The sequence below is a fragment of the Carcharodon carcharias genome, chromosome 10, assembly GCF_017639515.1.
Source record: "Carcharodon carcharias isolate sCarCar2 chromosome 10, sCarCar2.pri, whole genome shotgun sequence".
Classification (NCBI taxonomy): Eukaryota; Metazoa; Chordata; class Chondrichthyes; order Lamniformes; family Lamnidae; genus Carcharodon; species Carcharodon carcharias.
In genome coordinates, this window is record NC_054476.1 from 75305765 (window position 1) to 75323893 (window position 18129).

Here is an 18129-nt window from a genome sequence, read left to right on the forward strand (position 1 = left end):
TTAAAAAGGAGCAGCAATAGTTTCTTGTGGGCTCATTAACTCATTGAATTGCAAATGTTGTTGTTAGCTTACATTCAGATTATAATATTGTATTAAAGCAAACTTGATTGAGGGTTGAAGATTGGCCAGTATCAGGTTTAAGACTTCTGTATAACTTTCAATTCAGACTGTTGATCGCTATAGCACAAAAACTTCCAGCAACATTTCCTGCTCCTCACTGGTGATCATACTGCAGCATACAGACAATACAGCTGGAAATTTTCAACAATTCATTCCCTACGCAGCCAGTGTTATAAATTGGAGGGAGAACCCCAAGTCATGCATCAGGAAACCTTGCATATTACATGAAATGACTATAATAGATCTGAAGGTTATAAATATTTTCCAATGGGGTTTGTCAGTTCTTCCCTAAATTTCTATAAATATCCCTGATCCCTTCCGAGAACATTTTAGTACCATTGAATTCATCCCAAGAACAAAGAACATAGCTTGTGAGCGTTTACCAAAGTCCAGTAAATAGTTAGAGCTCCCAGCTCATTATTTTTCTATGGGGCAAGTTATATTCCCTGGAAGGCTCTGCTAACATTTTAAGGTTTACTCACTTGCTGGTCTTCTAAGTTTAATTTCAACATTGAACCATGCATGTGCTGATTATTTTATTTTTACTTGTTGTGAGAACTCAAGAGCTGGAGATATGTTGTTGCTTTTGTTTTGAGACTGCTGATATTTTCCAGATTTATTTTCTCTTTTCCCCTCAAGGTATAATGAGTCTCCGTGTCAAATGCTGCTGAATGGGACCACCCACGGATTCATCGGTCGGAGCTCATGACAAATGAGTGACAGGTGAGAAACAGCCATCCTGTGGAGAAATACCCTCAAATTCCTTTAAGTCTTTTAGTCAATCAAGAATCTCTCTGGGACAGGATGAGCTGCACTCTGGCTGACTACAACAATGGGGCAGTCTCCTCCTCCCATCATCACCACCAACCCAACCAACCCCTGTTCACTCAGCCGCAATCACCATCCCCAAAATGGAAACTTTACTTATTGGCAGGTGAACTTTACACATTGTGTCAGAAGGAGCACTGAAAGAAAACCACTTCCTGAACAACAGTTCAGCCACCTATTCCTTTCCCCTGAGTTTTCTGGTTTTGGAACTGGTAGTAAAAAAAATTTTAAATGTGTGCCCATGACATACAATTGCATCTGCAGCTCTATGGGCACCGTGTAAGGAAGTAAAAACCACAATCGTACAAAGCACCTACAGAGCTTATGTGCTATTGCTACCCTCCCCCACCACAGTGGCTATACTGAGCCCACAAAGAAGGTAGTCAAGGCTTCATCATGGCCTGGCACTCGAGCCACATTTTTTCAACAGGCTTTTTATCAAACTACTGTTTCTTAATGCTGATTTTTCACAGTTTCGAGTGGTTGCTATAGCATTCATACAAGAGAGCCTTACAATGCAGTGAATGCTTACAATTTTCCATGCCAGGCTGATTTTGGGCCTACAATGAGCTTTCTCACAGAGAGGTGCAGCTTTAATGCTTTGCCAGTAACCAAACTAGTTATCCGCTAAAGTGTGTTGCTTCTTATAGCAATAGAAGGCATTTCTGAATGAACTTGTGGGGTGAAGCCCCCCACTGTTCTTCCATTGGATGAGACAGCAAGGATTAATTACTCTAAAAGCTTTGTGGGTAGGATGATGTGGCAATGTATTGATGTATGAGCACATCCCCTACGTCATTCAACACATGAATGGATTCACTGGCAACTCAGGGTTCACAACTTTAGTCAGACAAGTGAGACATCCATCCACAGGCAAGGGGCTAGAAATTGTGGGGTGGGGGGACCTTGGGGAACACCTCCTTATGAATTACTTATGGAATAGAAAGTTGGAAAAATACCTGAGGGCAATGAAAGGAAAGGACATACATATGTAAGATACCTTTCACAACCTACAAATGCTTTACAGCCAAGGAGATATCTTTCTTGGACTGTAGTCATTTTTGCAATGTTGGGGAAACATTATCACTAAGGTTTCCCAAACATGAATGGGTTAATGACCAGACCATTTCTTAAGTGATGTTAGTTAAAGGATAAATATTGGCTAGGTCACCAGGGACTGTGTTGTATGATGTGGTATTGGCCTGCATGCCATTGTAATGTAAAGGTGTTCAGCAGAGCAAGGGTTAACATGGGACTGGAGAATAGATCTGCACACAGTATAATAGAGGGTCACATGGCAATAGACTGAGAACACACTCTGGAGCCAGCCTGCATGGAGGTAACAGCACCATCCATGACAGTAACCTGAGATTTGTAAATAGATAAAGGTTAACAATAAATAGTTCATGTTTAAATATACAAGTTTCAAAATCTCATTGTTGAGACACCACCACGCACTATATTACAACATGGTTGGCAGCAGTGGGAGTTCCTAAAAGATATCACATCAGAGATAGTACCACAATCTGACATGGTGATCCGTGGTGAAATGAAAGGTGGCAGCTAAATGCATGAACCCAGAAGAGCATCACAAGATATGAAAAACTACAAGCAAATGAAGCTAAGCTAGAGAGACATGCACCTGAGAAGAAAACTTGAGGAAAAAGTTGAAGAAACTTCACTACAGACTTGGAAGTGAAGAATCCACCAGAGTGGAAGCCCATTACAGAAAATTGTGTGACCCTGAGTGACACAGTTCATGAGATGGTGATCAAAAATACAAAAAAGTACAAAAAAAATACAAAAGTGTACTTACATTTTAGAATAGGTGGTGGTCCCAGGGCTCAACAGATTGTAGCAGTGATGGCCATGCTGCACAGAAGTTAAAAAAAAAATCGGCTGGCAGAGTCAAGAAAGAAATCTGCAGGGCACTGTTAAAAATAAAGGGAAAAGCCTGCAGAGAAAAAAATCCCTTTCATGGCAAGCAGAGTTGACAGAAAGAAGAGCTACAGCTTTAAGTTTAAAAAAAAGCGCATCCACCGAAACTCCCAATAAAGCACTAGGGACAACAAGGAACCCCAGAGAGAGGGCAACTCTCAATAAAGTACCGAGGACAACAAGAGACCTGAGAGAGAGGGCAAAAGACCAGAGAGCAAGGGAGACAGTTGGGTGTTCAGAGTGAGATGATGACTGCGAATGAAAGAAAGCTATCTGAGGTAACTCAAAAGAAGCAAATGAAAGTAAATGAAGCTGTTCTACAAGAAAATGTTTGCATCAGGACTGAACAGGAAGATTTGAAATACAAGATTCAAGCTGAGTATATACCTTTGAAAGCACATGATAAACTGAAGTCTTCAATGAACCAAGCTGTTTGATAGCTGAACAAATAAATTTCAGAGACAACACAAAAGGTATCAAGAGGAAATAATGACCCTCAATTCCACAGTTGGCAAAACTCAACCAAATGTACAGCCAGGCAGAAAAGGCACACAAAGAAGTTACGACCTGAAAGACTCCTTGGAGAATCAAAATGTAGCCTTGAAAAAATATGAGTAGCTAAACAGGCTATCGCATATTACTTCAGAAAAAGATGCACTTAAACTATCAGTAGCAACAGAACAATGCACTGAAGCCCAGTATGAGTTAGCAAGAGGACAACAAGAAAATTAAAAGTTGAAAGAACAACTGATTTCCCTTTAAGATGCAAAATGAATGTGTAATCATTCAGCAGCATGAAATAGAATGGAAGCATAACAAAAGAAACTCAAAGAGAATTTATTGAATTGCAGGAACGCTCAAGATGAAACAAACAAGCTTCGCAAAGAAAAAGAAAGCCTGTTGATAGACCTCCACACGTTACAAGAAAGCCTTAGGTCAAAATTTATTCCTCTGGAAAATTATGGAGAGAAGGAAAATGCATTTTATGTCACTCTGAACAAACTGGCAGAGAAGACTCAGCAATGTTCAATATTCCAGGAGGGAGCCAAAAGCTGCAAAATTCATATCTCAATGGCAGTTAAGAAATTCCGTAGCGCCTCTTGGAAAGCACATGCGCTACCATGCATGTGTACATGTACACACGTGCCATACATCGGTACACATATGCATGTGCATGTGAACACAAACACAAAGTCAAACCTCATTATTACAATTTCATGGACATACATGGGTGAAAGTAATCCTGAGCAGAAACAAAATGGGCAATAGGAAATCAGCAGCATTGATTTCAAATAGAAGAGAAAAAAACAGGCGGTGTACAAAACCCTCTGCTGATTCACTATTGTCTATTTTTCCCTGTCATCTCAGACAAATATCACCCTCATGGCTATTTCTGTCAGAAATTCAATCTCCCCGACCTCGTTGGGTTATGTGTTCACTGCAATCATGAGGATGCATAATGAAGCTTGCTGCCAGGCCTACAACAATCATGCCCTGAGATGGTAGCTCAGAAGTTGGTTGCAATGCCCATGTCAACTCTCCCCTTTTTCCCTTCCCACCCTGGGGTTGGGAGGCATCTTATTACACAAATATTTTGTGCAGAAAAAGATTTGTTTTGCCTCCACTGCCAATGGCAACATATATCATGCTACTGCATCGCTATCAATTAGGGTGCCTAGGTCCTATATGGTGCAACCGCTAAACACTGTATCGGTAGATCGCACAAGAGAATAGTTCAAAAGTTTACGGCAACATTGTTTAACTTTGTAAACCATCTCAGGGCACGAGCATTATTGAAGTAAGGGTTGAGACTCTTAGTTTCACTCTTCTTTTGAGCGCCAAAAATATTTTGTGTTGTTAGACACCAGTGCCAACACTTTGACCACTGACCTTATCTTTCACCTTGGTTACTTTCTCTGCATTGTGTTTGCAATTGGCTCTCATTGTGCTTGTTTTCTCTTCAGCTGCTTGTTTTTCTAATTGGGGCTGTATTGCAGGGCAACCTTTTTTTCTAGGCCAAGGTACAAACAGATCAGAGAGCAGAAATGGTCAGTTGAGCTCATCATGATGCATGCAGGATGCTGAGAGATTGGCTCTAATATTTAATGGCAGCCTCTGGGTATGTCCGAATGAGCTCCATAATGGCAGGGTGGATAAACATTAGGAAAGACTTAAGTTCTGTGCGACGGACTGCAGTACATGGCAGTCATTTAATGACACTTATCATCATCATACTGTAGCAGGATGTCTCCTGCATTAGCTTGGTGCAGGGCGAGTAAATAGAATTAGTTTTACCTTAGGTCCTACAATGCTGGTGGTGATACTTGCTGAGTTAAGTACGTACCACAAAACACGTCAAAATTGGTTTGACCTTTAGCCCAATGAAATTTTGCCCTCATCTGACAGGGAAAAAGGAACCTTACAGACAGCAGAGATTTCAGGAATGCTAACCTGTGGAATCCACATACAGATTAGTGTTATTGAAGAAGTGACACTGAAGGATCTGTTCTCCTAATCGTTTCCATCTGGTGGGTTATTAATGACAGGGTCAGTACAGATTCCAGATGGTGGGATTTTTTTTCCCCCTCTCCTCTTGTTTTTGTAACTCCATCTGGCAACTTTCTTCCATAATAACAGCTCCTAACTAATTTCAAAATGATCCTCACAATATTTGCCCCATCATCTGGCATTTACACATAATTCATGTCATATTAATTTTGCTGCCTTGCATGGACAGCTGGGTTCTCACAGAAAATTACCTTGACCTCCCTCCTGTCTGTTAATGGAAGGTGAGCCTTCAGACCTTATTTGAAGGGGCTGTCATTTTGGCTTTGCTCTGAATTGACGGCAGCCCCAGATTTTAGCTGAAACCTTAACACCAACCATTTATTTGCAGAACTGTCGCACACTGCAAATCATATGGGCAGCTGACTCGACCCTCGGACACCTCCCATTCCAACAGGGACCATTCGTCCAATATACCTCTTTGCCAGCACTAAGAGTGACAATCCTTTCTTCCCGAGAAAATCCATCTTGATGGCCCAATGAGTTGTGGGGCAGTAAAACACAGACTCATGCCACATGGAGCTTCTAATGTTCGCCTGAGCTTCCGGGAAGAGCAGGGTAAGCGTCAAGTCGTATCACAGAATGAAGACGTTCAGGCCATCACGTGCATGCTGGATGTTTGCAAGAGCAACTCCTCTAGTTCTGCTCCCCCGCCTTTTCCGTGTAGCCCTGCCAATTTTCTCTCTTCAGGTGCTTATCCAATTCCCTTTGGAAGTCATGCTTGGATCTGCCTCCAGCACACTCACAGGCAGTGCATTCCAGATCCTAACCACTCACTGCATATAAAGGCGGATAATCGGGATTTGCATTACTGAGCCAATCATTTGGTCTTACAGCTTCCGCTGGGAATTTTATCTTTCCTAGCTGTTGGCGGCATGTATCCAGAATCTGAACTGATCCCCTCTGGACTAATTTGCAAAACAAATGAAGCAAAAATTTGATAACGGCCAAAATTGGAATAATCTGGATTCAGACTGGCTGCAGAAACTCATTGTTAATGAAAATGCATCCAGAGTAGCACCAGATCCGTGCACAAACATTAATATGTCAATGCAGAGGAAGTAGCAGTCAGGGTTAGCCTGCATGCTGCGCTTTCATTATATCCTGGATTTCTTTGCTGTGGGATTATGTAAAGCACATTTATTTTGGCAGGGCCAGGACCAGGATAGGGAGCAGCAGAGAAAGCAAATGGATTGCCTCAGGAGAAATCTCGCCATATAAAATGGCTGATCAATTACAGAAAGCAACAGCCTGCAGCAAGCAGGAGAGGGGGGAAAGAAATCAGGAATCCCAACAGTCTAGTAAGTAAAATTATTAACTTTTTATTCTTCACGTTCAGGAGGACTCAATTAAGAACTTTTTACAGCAAACTGCTTTCATTTGCTTTTTTTTATGCTTTCTTTCCATGCAGTGTTTACCTTTCACTTACTTAGGTTTTCCCATGCAGTGGTGCTTTGCCAACACTCTCAACATGTGAGAAGGAAACCTGGCTTAATTTCTGCTTTTACTGTCTGAAAATTATCCACAAGAAATATATGTGCAAGGAAATAAGTGACTGGGACATCAATCAATAGGTGGTTCAAGTATATCTTTAGTGGTTGGTGTAATAAACTTTTTTCCCCAGAGTAACTTCCCATAGGAAATTGGAATATAGGATTTCGGAGCAGAAGTAGGCCATTCAGCCCTTCGAGCCTGCTCTGCCATTCAATAAGGTCATAGCTGGTCTAGTTGTGGTCTCTACTCCACTTTTCTGTCTGTCTGCACCCCCCCCCCACCCATAACCCTTGACTCGCTTGTCTATCAAAAACCTGTCGAACTCTGCCTTGAATAATTTCAATGACCCAACCTCCACTGCTTTCCAGGGAAGAGAATGCATTACATACTAAAGAATCAAGAAATTTCTCCTCACCTTAAAATGGAGACCTCTTATTCTTAAACTCTGTCCCCTTGTTCTAGTCTTCCCAAGTCTCTTGCTTTAAGATGCAAGGAAGTTCAATTAGGAACCCTCAACTTTCCAAGGTGTCCGATATATAACATTTGCAAGATGCCCAACAGTCTCACTCCAACTGACCAAACTCCTAATCTCATCCAACAGCAGTATTGGGCCTTGAATAGAAGGGGGGCAGGCTAACTCTTGGTTGCTTTATCGGGATTAGGGTCAGGTAGGTCCCTTTGCATGGATGGTGAGAGAGTTACCAAAGCACCATTTTATGGTGAAACCTAAGGGAAATGAGGGGGGAGTACATTGCAGGGGGAAAAAAACATTTCACCCATTAACTACAACGTAGGTGAATGTTTAGGAAGATAAGCTATCAATCAAACAACTTCTCAAATGATGCATGAACTGTTAGGTCAGGAATTGAGAGAAGTTTCTTTGAAGTAAACGATTATGGTTGTTTACATGAATTGCCTGTTTTCGAAGGATTCAAGAACAGATACATCATGAAGTTTTATCTGGGCCATGTACCTTTGATACAGGCAAACCAAAGTGCATAAAGGAGCATGATTTTCAACAGTTATTTGGAGGGCTTGAAAGATAGAGAAACTGAAACGTTACTTTTTGAACACAGTTAGACTGATCACCCAAGCTGTATATGATAACACTTGTTCTGCATACTCCACTATCAAATGTCTTGTGCTTACTTGGAAGTGTGTCATTGTGAACCATAGAAGGAAGGAAGGAGACCCTAACATGGACCAGCATGTTGTACTGCACTGTCTGCAGTTACTGTCACTTTATCTAGAGATTTTTTTGAGCTGAGATGTGGCAGGGGGAGGTAGATCCACTGATTTATGCTGCTACAAAAAGAGTTGAGTTTTAATTGAATCAGAACTATAGCCACACAGTCCTGTCTTCCAAGTTGGCAAATTGCAATGTGACAAGGAATCCTTGAACAGGAGCTTCCTCCAGAGGAGATAGACTGAGGCCTCACACAGGCTTCACCCCATGGGGCCCGCAGCAATAATTAGGACAGTCAAATGAAAAGCACAGTGCCATTTGAATTCAGTTCACTGAGGGTCTGATTGTGGACTGCAAGGAGAATTTATTTGGAAGCTGCAACTTTGATCAAGCAAAGAGAGAATCATTATGCCACAAAGAATCCTCAGACACGAGTCAGTATGGGAAATACACCAGTGTCACATCCTTGATCAAACATGTGGAATGAGAATCACTGCAGCAAAGGAGGGATAGAATAGACTGACCATATTCTATAAAAAATGGAATGGGCTGCTGGGAATTGACAGAAACAAGTATCCTGTGCCCTTCAGCAATGACAAAACACGAGGTGGACATCCACACAAACTACAAAGACCATTTGTTTCCAAGACAGTGTATCAATAATCTTTCTTCCCAAGGACAATCCCACAATGGAACAAGGTACCAAAGCAAATAGTCACAGAACCATTACTTGAAATCTTCAAGACTCATCTTTAGATTATTTCCATTTAGAAGTTTTCATTATCAGGACTATCATTTCAGGAACTCATGCCTGGTTTAGCCAGTGCTATCCATATAAATGGCGGAAAACAGGTATTAGTCTGTGATGCCGACACAACGAAAGGAGAATCAGAAGGCAATTTCCATATCAATTATGATTGCAACACTGCCAGAGGCTGCCATTAGCCCCTCTTTATATTCATCTAGAGTTGACTAGTTGAAGGTAAGTGGTGCTGACCTATCCTGCCTTTTGAACCGTTACCTTTGGGAAACACCAGGAGCCGTTTCACAAGCCATGAGCATGTGGTGGAGAACCAGTCAGCTATGCCACTACACAGCCTGGCAATCATTTCCTAGTAACCATCCCCACACCCCCTGCAGCAGGTTTCTGCTCTTCCATGATGCCAGCCGAGGGGAAAGGTTAAACGCACATCAGCAGAAGTGGGAGGAAAGGAATAGGCCACTGACATGGTTTGATGCCAGACAGAACCGACTCAAATACTTCAGTGATAGAATGCTGACTCTTGGGCTTCATTCACTTACCCATGGCAAATCCTCAGGAGCACAATAGCATATTCGTAGAGTTAAAACAATGATGACACAATGTTCTGCTTGTGGATGCTTCACAAATGTAACACAACAGAGTATTAAATAAATAATTAGCTGCTACTTGTTGGAAGAGCAACAATGTTGCCCCAACCTCTAACACATATTGATCCAGGATTCAAATGACACGTCACTTCTTTGGACACTTTGGCAGAGGTCCAGATTTAACACTTGTTACAGCAAATCTCATTCTAAAAATGTGCTCTCATATCTACATGAATCTTTTGCCATACGCACACAAGGAATCTGGAACTTTCTCCCCCAAAAGGCTATATGGATTCTAGGACAATTCGAATAGATTTTTGCAAGACAAGGATATCAAAGGACATGGAGCTACAGTGGGAAAATGGAGTTGAGGGGCAGGTCAGCACATGGAGCCTGGAAAAGCTTGGATTATTCCCAGAGCAGGGGTTAAGGGGGTCTTAACAGAGACTTTCAAAATTATGAAGGGCTTTGACAGAGTAGATAGGGAGAATCTGTTTCCACTGGCAGGAAGATTGGTAATCAGAGAACAGATATAAATTAACTGGCAAAAGAAACCAGAGGGGAGATGAGGAGTCATTTTTTTTTTTACAATGAGTTGTTATGATTTGTAATTCACTTCCTGAAAGGGTTGCATTACAAAAGAAGCAATAGCAACTTTCAAATGGGAATTGGATATATACTTGAAAAGGAAAAATACTTAGGGGCTATGGGGCCAAAGTTTTTTTTCTTCATTCTTTCATGGAATCCGGGCATCAGTGACAAGGCCAACATGTGCTGCTCACCCCCAACTGCCCTTGAACTGAATGGCTGGCGTGACCATTTTAGAGGGCAGTTAAGAGTCAACCACATTGCTGTGGGTCTGGAATCATGTGTAGGCCAAACCAGGTTTGAATGGCTGATTTACTTCTCTAAAGGTCATCAGTAAACCAGATGGGGTTTTTTTTATGACAATTGATGATAGTTGTTGTGGTCACCATTACTGAGCCTAGCTTTATATTCCAGATTTTATTAACTGTCCCTAGGGCTATAGCTTGGACCTCTGGATTACTGGTCCAGTGATATAACCACTACGCTACTGTCTGCACCCCCTCCCCCCCACCTATTGGATAGCTCTTTCAAGAGCCAGCACAGGCAAAATGGGCTAAATGGTTGATCTATGATCAAATTGAATGACACAACAGGCGCAAGCAGATGAATGGCTTACTCCTGTTCCTATGTTCACTTGTGGCTTTTTCTGCAAGGACATCAGGAACATTACTCCTGAACAGCTGGTGGCATAACCAAAAATATTTTTCCCACCATCAATGACAAAAATCTGAAACTTTATTAATTGCAAATAATCTGTGGCTAATAGCACATCTAATGAGAATTCAAATTAGTCCAAGTCACCACATCACGACCATTCACGTACTGTTGTTCCCTGCAATATGGTGTATAGAATGCCTTTCAGCTATAGTAATTTTTCTGGTGGGGGTGGTATGCTGGCGGGGAGGGCAAGGGGGTCCCTTGTAGAGATACTTTAGAAACAAATGCAAAAATTGCAATTTGACAATTAATTTTTACTCAAGTATGGCAGTGCAATGGTTATCATACTGAACTAGTAATCCAGAGCACTACATAAATAATCTAGAGAATGAGAATTCAAACCGACCGTGGCAGGTTGAGAGTTTAAATTTACATTAGAATATCAAAAATGTATAATGTCAGTGTCAGTAAAAGTGACCATGAAGCTGTCATGATTGCTGTAAAAACCTCGTGGTTCATTAATTGGCTCTAGGAAGCTGTCCTTACCAGTCTAGTCAATATGTGACTCCTATCCAAAACCAAAAGCGGCTGATTCTCAACTGCCCCTGGAAGTAGTCCTGCAAACCAAGCAGTTGTATCAAAGCACTACTACTTTCTGAATGCAATAAGGCATGAGCAATTAATGCTGCCTTGACAGTGATACCCCCATCTTTTGATTCTGTAGCGTTACAGGTATCTGGAGTGTTTGGAGTGGGTGGGTGGGGGCGGGGGGGGGGGGGGGGGGGGGGGGGGGGGGGGGGGGGGGGGTGGTGAGGTGACGGCAGAAATTAAAGCATAGCACTGTTATTTAATAACTAGCATAAGGCGTTTGTTTTCCTACCTCAATAAATACCTTATAGCTACAGATGGACTGGTGCATGGGGAGTTGGATCATCTGAATTAAACACTTTGCAGTCACCATTCTGAATGAATCTGAGATCATTACTAAACAGAGACTTGGCACTTGGTCCTGCTACCAAAGCTACAACCATTACCTGCAAATCCGTCTTCATTAATGATGCGCCAGCTTCCACAAGAAAGTGGCATATGGTTCGATGTCGGAGTGCAGCAGCTTTGTGTAGGACGGTTTCACCACTGCAAACAGAAATCATATGTCCGACTTTATATTTCAAAGGCCAAGGCTTCACTGAGAAATTTCTCTCAACAGGGTACTTTGCCATTACTCCAGTTATAAACATATGCTGCAACAGTAAAATTGGACTCACATTTCTAACAAGAATTTTGGCTTATGATTTTACTTTGGAGATATATTAACTCCTCATTCCCCTTCCACTCAGTTTCCCAAGGCCACAAGCCCCAGCCTGACAGAGAGGGTTGCAGAGTGATGCGAAGGCTTCTGCTAAAGCTGTTCTGAGCCAGCTTTTGGAAGGTACATGATTAGCCACAGGGTTCTGGAGTGGGGTGGGTTATAATGCTGTCCCCATTCATCTGGTCTCCGGTCAGGACCACCCTTTAGCAGGGAAGAGCCGATTACCCGACAACTCAGCAGCATAGAGAGCAGACCAGTGTCTCCCACTGCTCTTGTATAGTGTTTTAGTGTCACATATCAGACAGCCATTAGTGAGCCAAATAGCACTTTTTCTCCAAAATCAACTTTGTGGAAGGGTTGGAGGAGGCGGGGTATTGTAAAATAAATGAGACAGCCACAGTAAATTTAAATGCTAGGGCCTAGAAATTTGATGGTGTCTGAAAATGGAAATGGAGGGGTGGAGGGGAACAGGACAGGGTGCGTAATGTTTGTTCACATGATCAAATCAGGCCAGCACCTCCTAAAGGAGAGGCATACTCTAAGTGCAGACAGCTGAGAATATTGGAAAGAAGAAATGGCTGCAAGATCTACACACAAGGCTTCTAGGAGGAGAGGCATCTTCTTCCCTCCAGAGGGCAGAAAACATCCTAAAAACAACTCTGCTGCCAATAAAAAGAGGGTGCAGAGGAGATCATTACGAGGAGCTTAGCTCCCAGGACAGCTGCAATGACTTTACCCGAGTTGTCAAGGTAAGAACACAAATTTCTCTCTCCTCCCACCTGCACCTCACTAATCACGATACTGCTGTCCCCTTCCCTACAGTGACTGTACCACACCTCACTTCACCTCCTCCTACTCACAGACTCTGCACTTCCCCTCACCATTACTGCAATCCCCACTTCCCCAGATCTTACAACTATGACACAACATACAAATTATTCTACCATGACAGGTGCATTCTCAAAACACCTCACAAGAATGTCACCCACACTTTCCTATTTTTCTTGCTTGCAGGAGATGGTCACACACAGCTTATGGCACAAGGCCATGACCACGTGAAGCCTAGCCCGCACAGGCCATCACATTGCAAGTGTACAGAAGTCATTGCATCCAGACAGAATTTCAAGGAGGAAAGTGTGCAAAAAAAATGCCTCAAATCAATATTAACTTGTATGGTGTGGATGATCTTTTAAATTAATGCCACTGCAGGATCCATTGCCTATTAGCGCCATGATTGCCTGAAGGAATTTGTCACATGGTAATACATTGCTGGGGCAGCCGGGTTTCACAAAAGGACCTACAATGTGCATAAGACCTTTGTTTAAATATTATAATGAGCATTTTTAATACATGCCCTGAATGCCCACATAGGAGCCTGATCCAATACGACAGCAAGTGCAACTCCAGCATGGAATTAGTCGACTGAACCCTTCAGAGTGATCAAATTACTTGGCCCATATCTCTAGCAGTTAACTAACTGCAGCCCCCAACCAACTACAGTATGTATTGCTTGGGAGTGCTTCTGCATTGTGTCCAACTATTCATTATGGAATGTCCCTTAAGGCCTCAAATTGAGCCCTTCTCCAGCATTTAATCGCAAATATGTCAAGCAATTAATTCTAACAAGATGAAAAGCTCTCGCGTTTTGCAGGAAAAAAACGTTAAAACTTACTTCTCCTTCTCTGTTAAGTCCAATATCTCTGGAGAGGCTGGGGGATGGAAGGTATGGGAAGATAAAAAGGATTTTTTACTTAATGCACTCATGAATTTTGCCCATTAGAAAGCGCAATTCCACCCGTTTGTACATCCATTTCTGGTGCCTCATCAGGTAGCCGAGTATTCACATGAACCCCCCCATGCTCATGGCCTTTTTAAAAATGTATTCTTTCATGGGATGTGGGCGTTGCTGGCAAGGCCAGCATTTGCTGCCCATCCCTAATTGCCCTTGAACTAATTGACTTGCTCGGCCATTTCAGAGGTCAGTTAAGTGCCAACCATATTGCTGTGGCTCTGGAGTCACATGTAGGTCAGACCAGGTAAAGATGGCAGATTTCCTTCCCTAAAGGGATACTAGTGAACCAGATGGGTTTTTACCACAATCGATAGTTGTAATGGTCACCAAGACTGAGACTAGCTTTCAATTCCAGACTTTATTAATTGAATATAAATTCCATCACCTGCCATGGTGGGATCTGAACCCCTGCCTCCAGGGGATTAGCCCTGATCTCTGGATTAGTAGTTCAGTGACGATATCACCATGCCACTGTCTCCCCCAGGTTGAATAAGCCAATCTGCCCTCACTGCCCTTCTGAGTGCAGATATCCTTCTTTTAACCACACCTCTCACCCCAATGTGGAGAACACTGTCAGTAAAAGATAGCATTTTAGCATGCAGAATTTGAGCAATTTGGAGCATGATGTATAGAAAGTGCATCATGCTTAGCAGGAAAAGTTGATGTGAAACCTCTGGTTCCTAAAGCTCCCCACCACTGGGGCTGTCCTTGCCTCATATCTAGCCTGTTATGGACTGATTGAGAGAGGTTGACCGCTCTGATTAGTCAATAACTCTTTTGTTATTGTAAATGTGACTACCAGAATGGTTGAAGATGAATTAGATAGATGATAGTCTTTTTTTGTCTTGCAATGCTTATATTCACGTTCACTTGTTTTTCATGGTTTTGTGAAGCTGACAAGTGTCAGGTGAGCCATGCATGTTTCCACCAAGTGGTTAAGGGAAGAATGAAACATGTTTGGTATAAACTAATGGGGATTTACCTCCAATAACTGAAAAAACAAATCAACTGATGGTAAGAACATGACACTTAAAATTAGAGCAGTCAGAGTAGGAGGGTTTTGCAAGGGCCACTTTGCAGTTGGTTAGCTTCTTACCATTTTCAAGGATGTACTTCACAATCTCTTTGCTTCCTACAGTGACAGCATGATACAATAGGGTCCTGCCCTCGGTATCTCGCGCCATTAGATCAGCGCCTGATTTCTGCAACTCCCGTAACTGTAAAAATAAAATAAACACACATGGATCAGACATTCTATACAATGGAAAGGGGCTCAGTCCACTGGAACAGAATGGACCTTTACACAATGACAATGAATGAGAAGGAGTTTAGTTCAGTGATATTTTATACAGTCAATCTACAGATACTATATGATGTAGAATTGCCTCTCCTCCATTCCCATCTTTGGGTTTGGTTCTGTGCTTCTTCCCAAATGATGAGTTTGAGGTTTTTTTCTGCAGTATGTCACTAGGCTACACTTGGCTTTCATCCCATTTCAATGGCTCAGCATGATATTCTAGTCCCGCATTCCTAAGTCAATATAGGTGCTCTGATCCTCAAGTTGACCTCATTGACTTTTGCTCTTTTTTTTGGCTATTTCTGCTCATTATTTTCATCCAACCCTAAGTAGCTTGTGAGAATGTTTGAGGAGCAGGCTCGCACGATCCACTATTCCCAGCTCTGGACCACATCTCCCTACATTTCGGGGACACAATGCTACAATTTTCCATTCATTATTGCAATTGTTGGAATATCATGGGCTGTCCAACCAAGCTGCACAGCCAGTGAGTGCGGAGGCCACCGTACCGCTCAGTCTCCCCTCCGACCTGAAAGCTATCCAGATCCTTCTCCAGAGCCTTTATTGTTGACTGCATTATAGCCTCAGTCAATAGCACTGTTGCCTTTTTCCAACTGAAACCTCAACCGAGAACATAATTTTTTAGGTTGACGCTTCAGTGACGTACTGACTGTGATAAATCCAGCAGTACTGAGCTTTGAATGCGACAGTAAGCTAAGGTCTCGTCTGCCTGTTCCAGTGGTTTGGGCAAACGTTAAAGATCCCATAGCACGATTTGAAGGAGGCGGGGCTTTTCAGCTGGTCTCCTGACCAACATTGCTCCCTCAACCAACACTGCCTAAACCCGGATTAGCTAGTCAATACATCCCATTGCTGTTTAAGGAATCTGCTTCCATGCAAAATGGCCACTGCACGTGCTCCACTTGAAAAAATTTTATGCAAAGTATTTTTCGAGTGACGTGATAAAGCACTTACATAAATGGAAACATACCTTTCTTTATAAAATGGGGGTGATTCAGTGAGAATCTTAATAGTATAGGAAACAAGTATTAGTAACTAAAAAGGGTTCACCTGTGAATACCTCTTCACACTAAAGCCATGTTTTAAATAAACAATATTTAGAAAAATGTAAATGTATGCATCATGAAGAGCACAACCATGAGTAAGGAAAGAAATTACATTCATATAGTGCCTTCTGTGACATTAGGATGTCCTAAAGTACGTTATGGTCAATGAAGTGTTTTTTGAAGTGTAGGTACTGTGGTAATACAGGAGTGGAGAGGGCCATTCACACTGTTCAGCTTAGCTCACCATAGAAACGTAGAGTTTTCCTCCTCTTAACAGCTGACAGCCTCTTGAAGTATTCCTATTTCTACAGGCTTCCCAAAAGGTATTCAAATATTAAGGACTTCAATCCTGATCTTGCCTTTTACCAGTTTACCTGTCAAAAACTTACGTCGTTTTGGTCTGTAGCGCTCACAAATGTAAAGGGAAATTAGATTATATTTGTGGGGGAAAAAACCCACATTTTTATATAGAAGAATGTTAGAATAGGTAGGGTGGAAAGAGGTTCATGTGGACGATAAATATTGACACACACTGGTTGGGCCAAATAAAACCCAAGAAAAGGTGTTTTCTTTTTAAATGGTAGTTAAAAGAAAACAGCATTGATTAATTGTCACATTTTCAAGGAGAATCTTTAAAGAGCTATACACATAATGATGATTGTGTACTCATTAGTCTATGTGATATGTAAATGAGAATATTTAAGAACTGCTACTGCCATTTCCTGAGGTTGACCTATCTCCTAGTTAGGCAGGGATGTTGGAACTTTCTTCTCAGTGTTACTGGCTGTTAGCTCTCCTTCCTTGGGGACTCTGAACAAGCTGGGAATGTTCACAATGGTACAGACCGTGCCTGGTCTGCTGGAAGGAGGTGACTCTATTGGACAAATTACTCTTTCTTGTCCCCTATACTTCAAGGGAATTAATGGGCCGAATCGTCTGAGGATTGGCAATCATCGTTGGATTGCCGCTCTGCTCCTATCTCCTTACCCTACACTGGAGATCCTCATTCTTGGCCAGGCCTCCTGAGAAATGTGGAGTGTACCTGCTCCTGTAGTCCTTCACTCGTACTGTAGGAGTTTCGGGGGGAAGCGACGTCATGCCTCCTTTTTATGGCACTAGCTGCCTGCATTCTGGGATGTTTAAACGCGCCCAAAGCTACTTTGAGAAACTACGGAGAGAAGATAAGGTAAGTGGGTGAGGAAGAAGGGTGGGTTGCAGGCTGGTTGGTGGGGTTAGGGTTGGTATTTGGTGGGGGTTGGGAGTGGTTTTCAGGTGATGAGGTAGCTGGGGATTAATCGGGGTAGGGATGGGTAGTCGGGGGCCGGGGGGTGGTGGTTTAATAGTATAGTTACCTAGGACTTAGAGCTGCTTTTAAACCTTCTAACTTTTCCCGGATAACTATTCTGCTAAGTAAGCCCAAACCATCTGAGTCTCTGACTGTAACTCAGAGTTTTGGAGGGTTCCAGAGGCACGGTAATTGTCCATCAAGATTCCAAAGTTCCCAGGCAATTCCCGCGTAGTCAGTGTGTCGGGCTTCTGAGGAGTTCCCCAGCACATTTTGGGGGTGATCTCCGGGGTACAACTATCCGGAGAATGGAAGTTCTGGACCAATGACTTGACATTACATAGCATTAAAAAATTGTTTCCATGTATTAAAAATGGGGAATAATAAATAAGAAACTCAGCCTTGAGCTGCGTTTTCTTTTTAGGGAGATGAAAATGTTACCAGCAATCTTATGGGCTTATGGGTGCAGCAGGTTTGAGGGGCTGAATGGCCTACTCCTGCTCCTAATTTGTAAGGTCGTAACCCAGTGGAACGTCAGAGACTCCACTGTGCCTTGCCAAAATCACTTGGTAAGTTAATTTAATTGCAGGAAGTCAAACAGATGTTTTCACGTAAAGCCATAAAGAACCTTTGTTAGTGAAAAAAACAGCAGA

The 18129-nt window shown here is 42.4% G+C and overlaps 1 protein-coding gene across 2 annotated transcripts in view; it reads right to left on the reverse strand.

Annotated features, from left to right (window-relative positions):
• The window catches only part of dgkza (diacylglycerol kinase, zeta a), a 328455-nt gene that overhangs the window by 8472 nt on the left and 301854 nt on the right, over positions 1-18129 (reverse strand). For both annotated transcript variants that reach the window (XM_041196989.1, XM_041196988.1), the window contains 3 exons: positions 14924-15044; positions 13708-13744; positions 11761-11860 (listed from right to left, as the gene is read on the reverse strand). In XM_041196989.1, coding sequence (XP_041052923.1) covers positions 11761-11860; positions 13708-13744; positions 14924-15044 — 258 coding nt within the window. The remainder of the gene's footprint in view (positions 1-11760; positions 11861-13707; positions 13745-14923; positions 15045-18129) is intronic.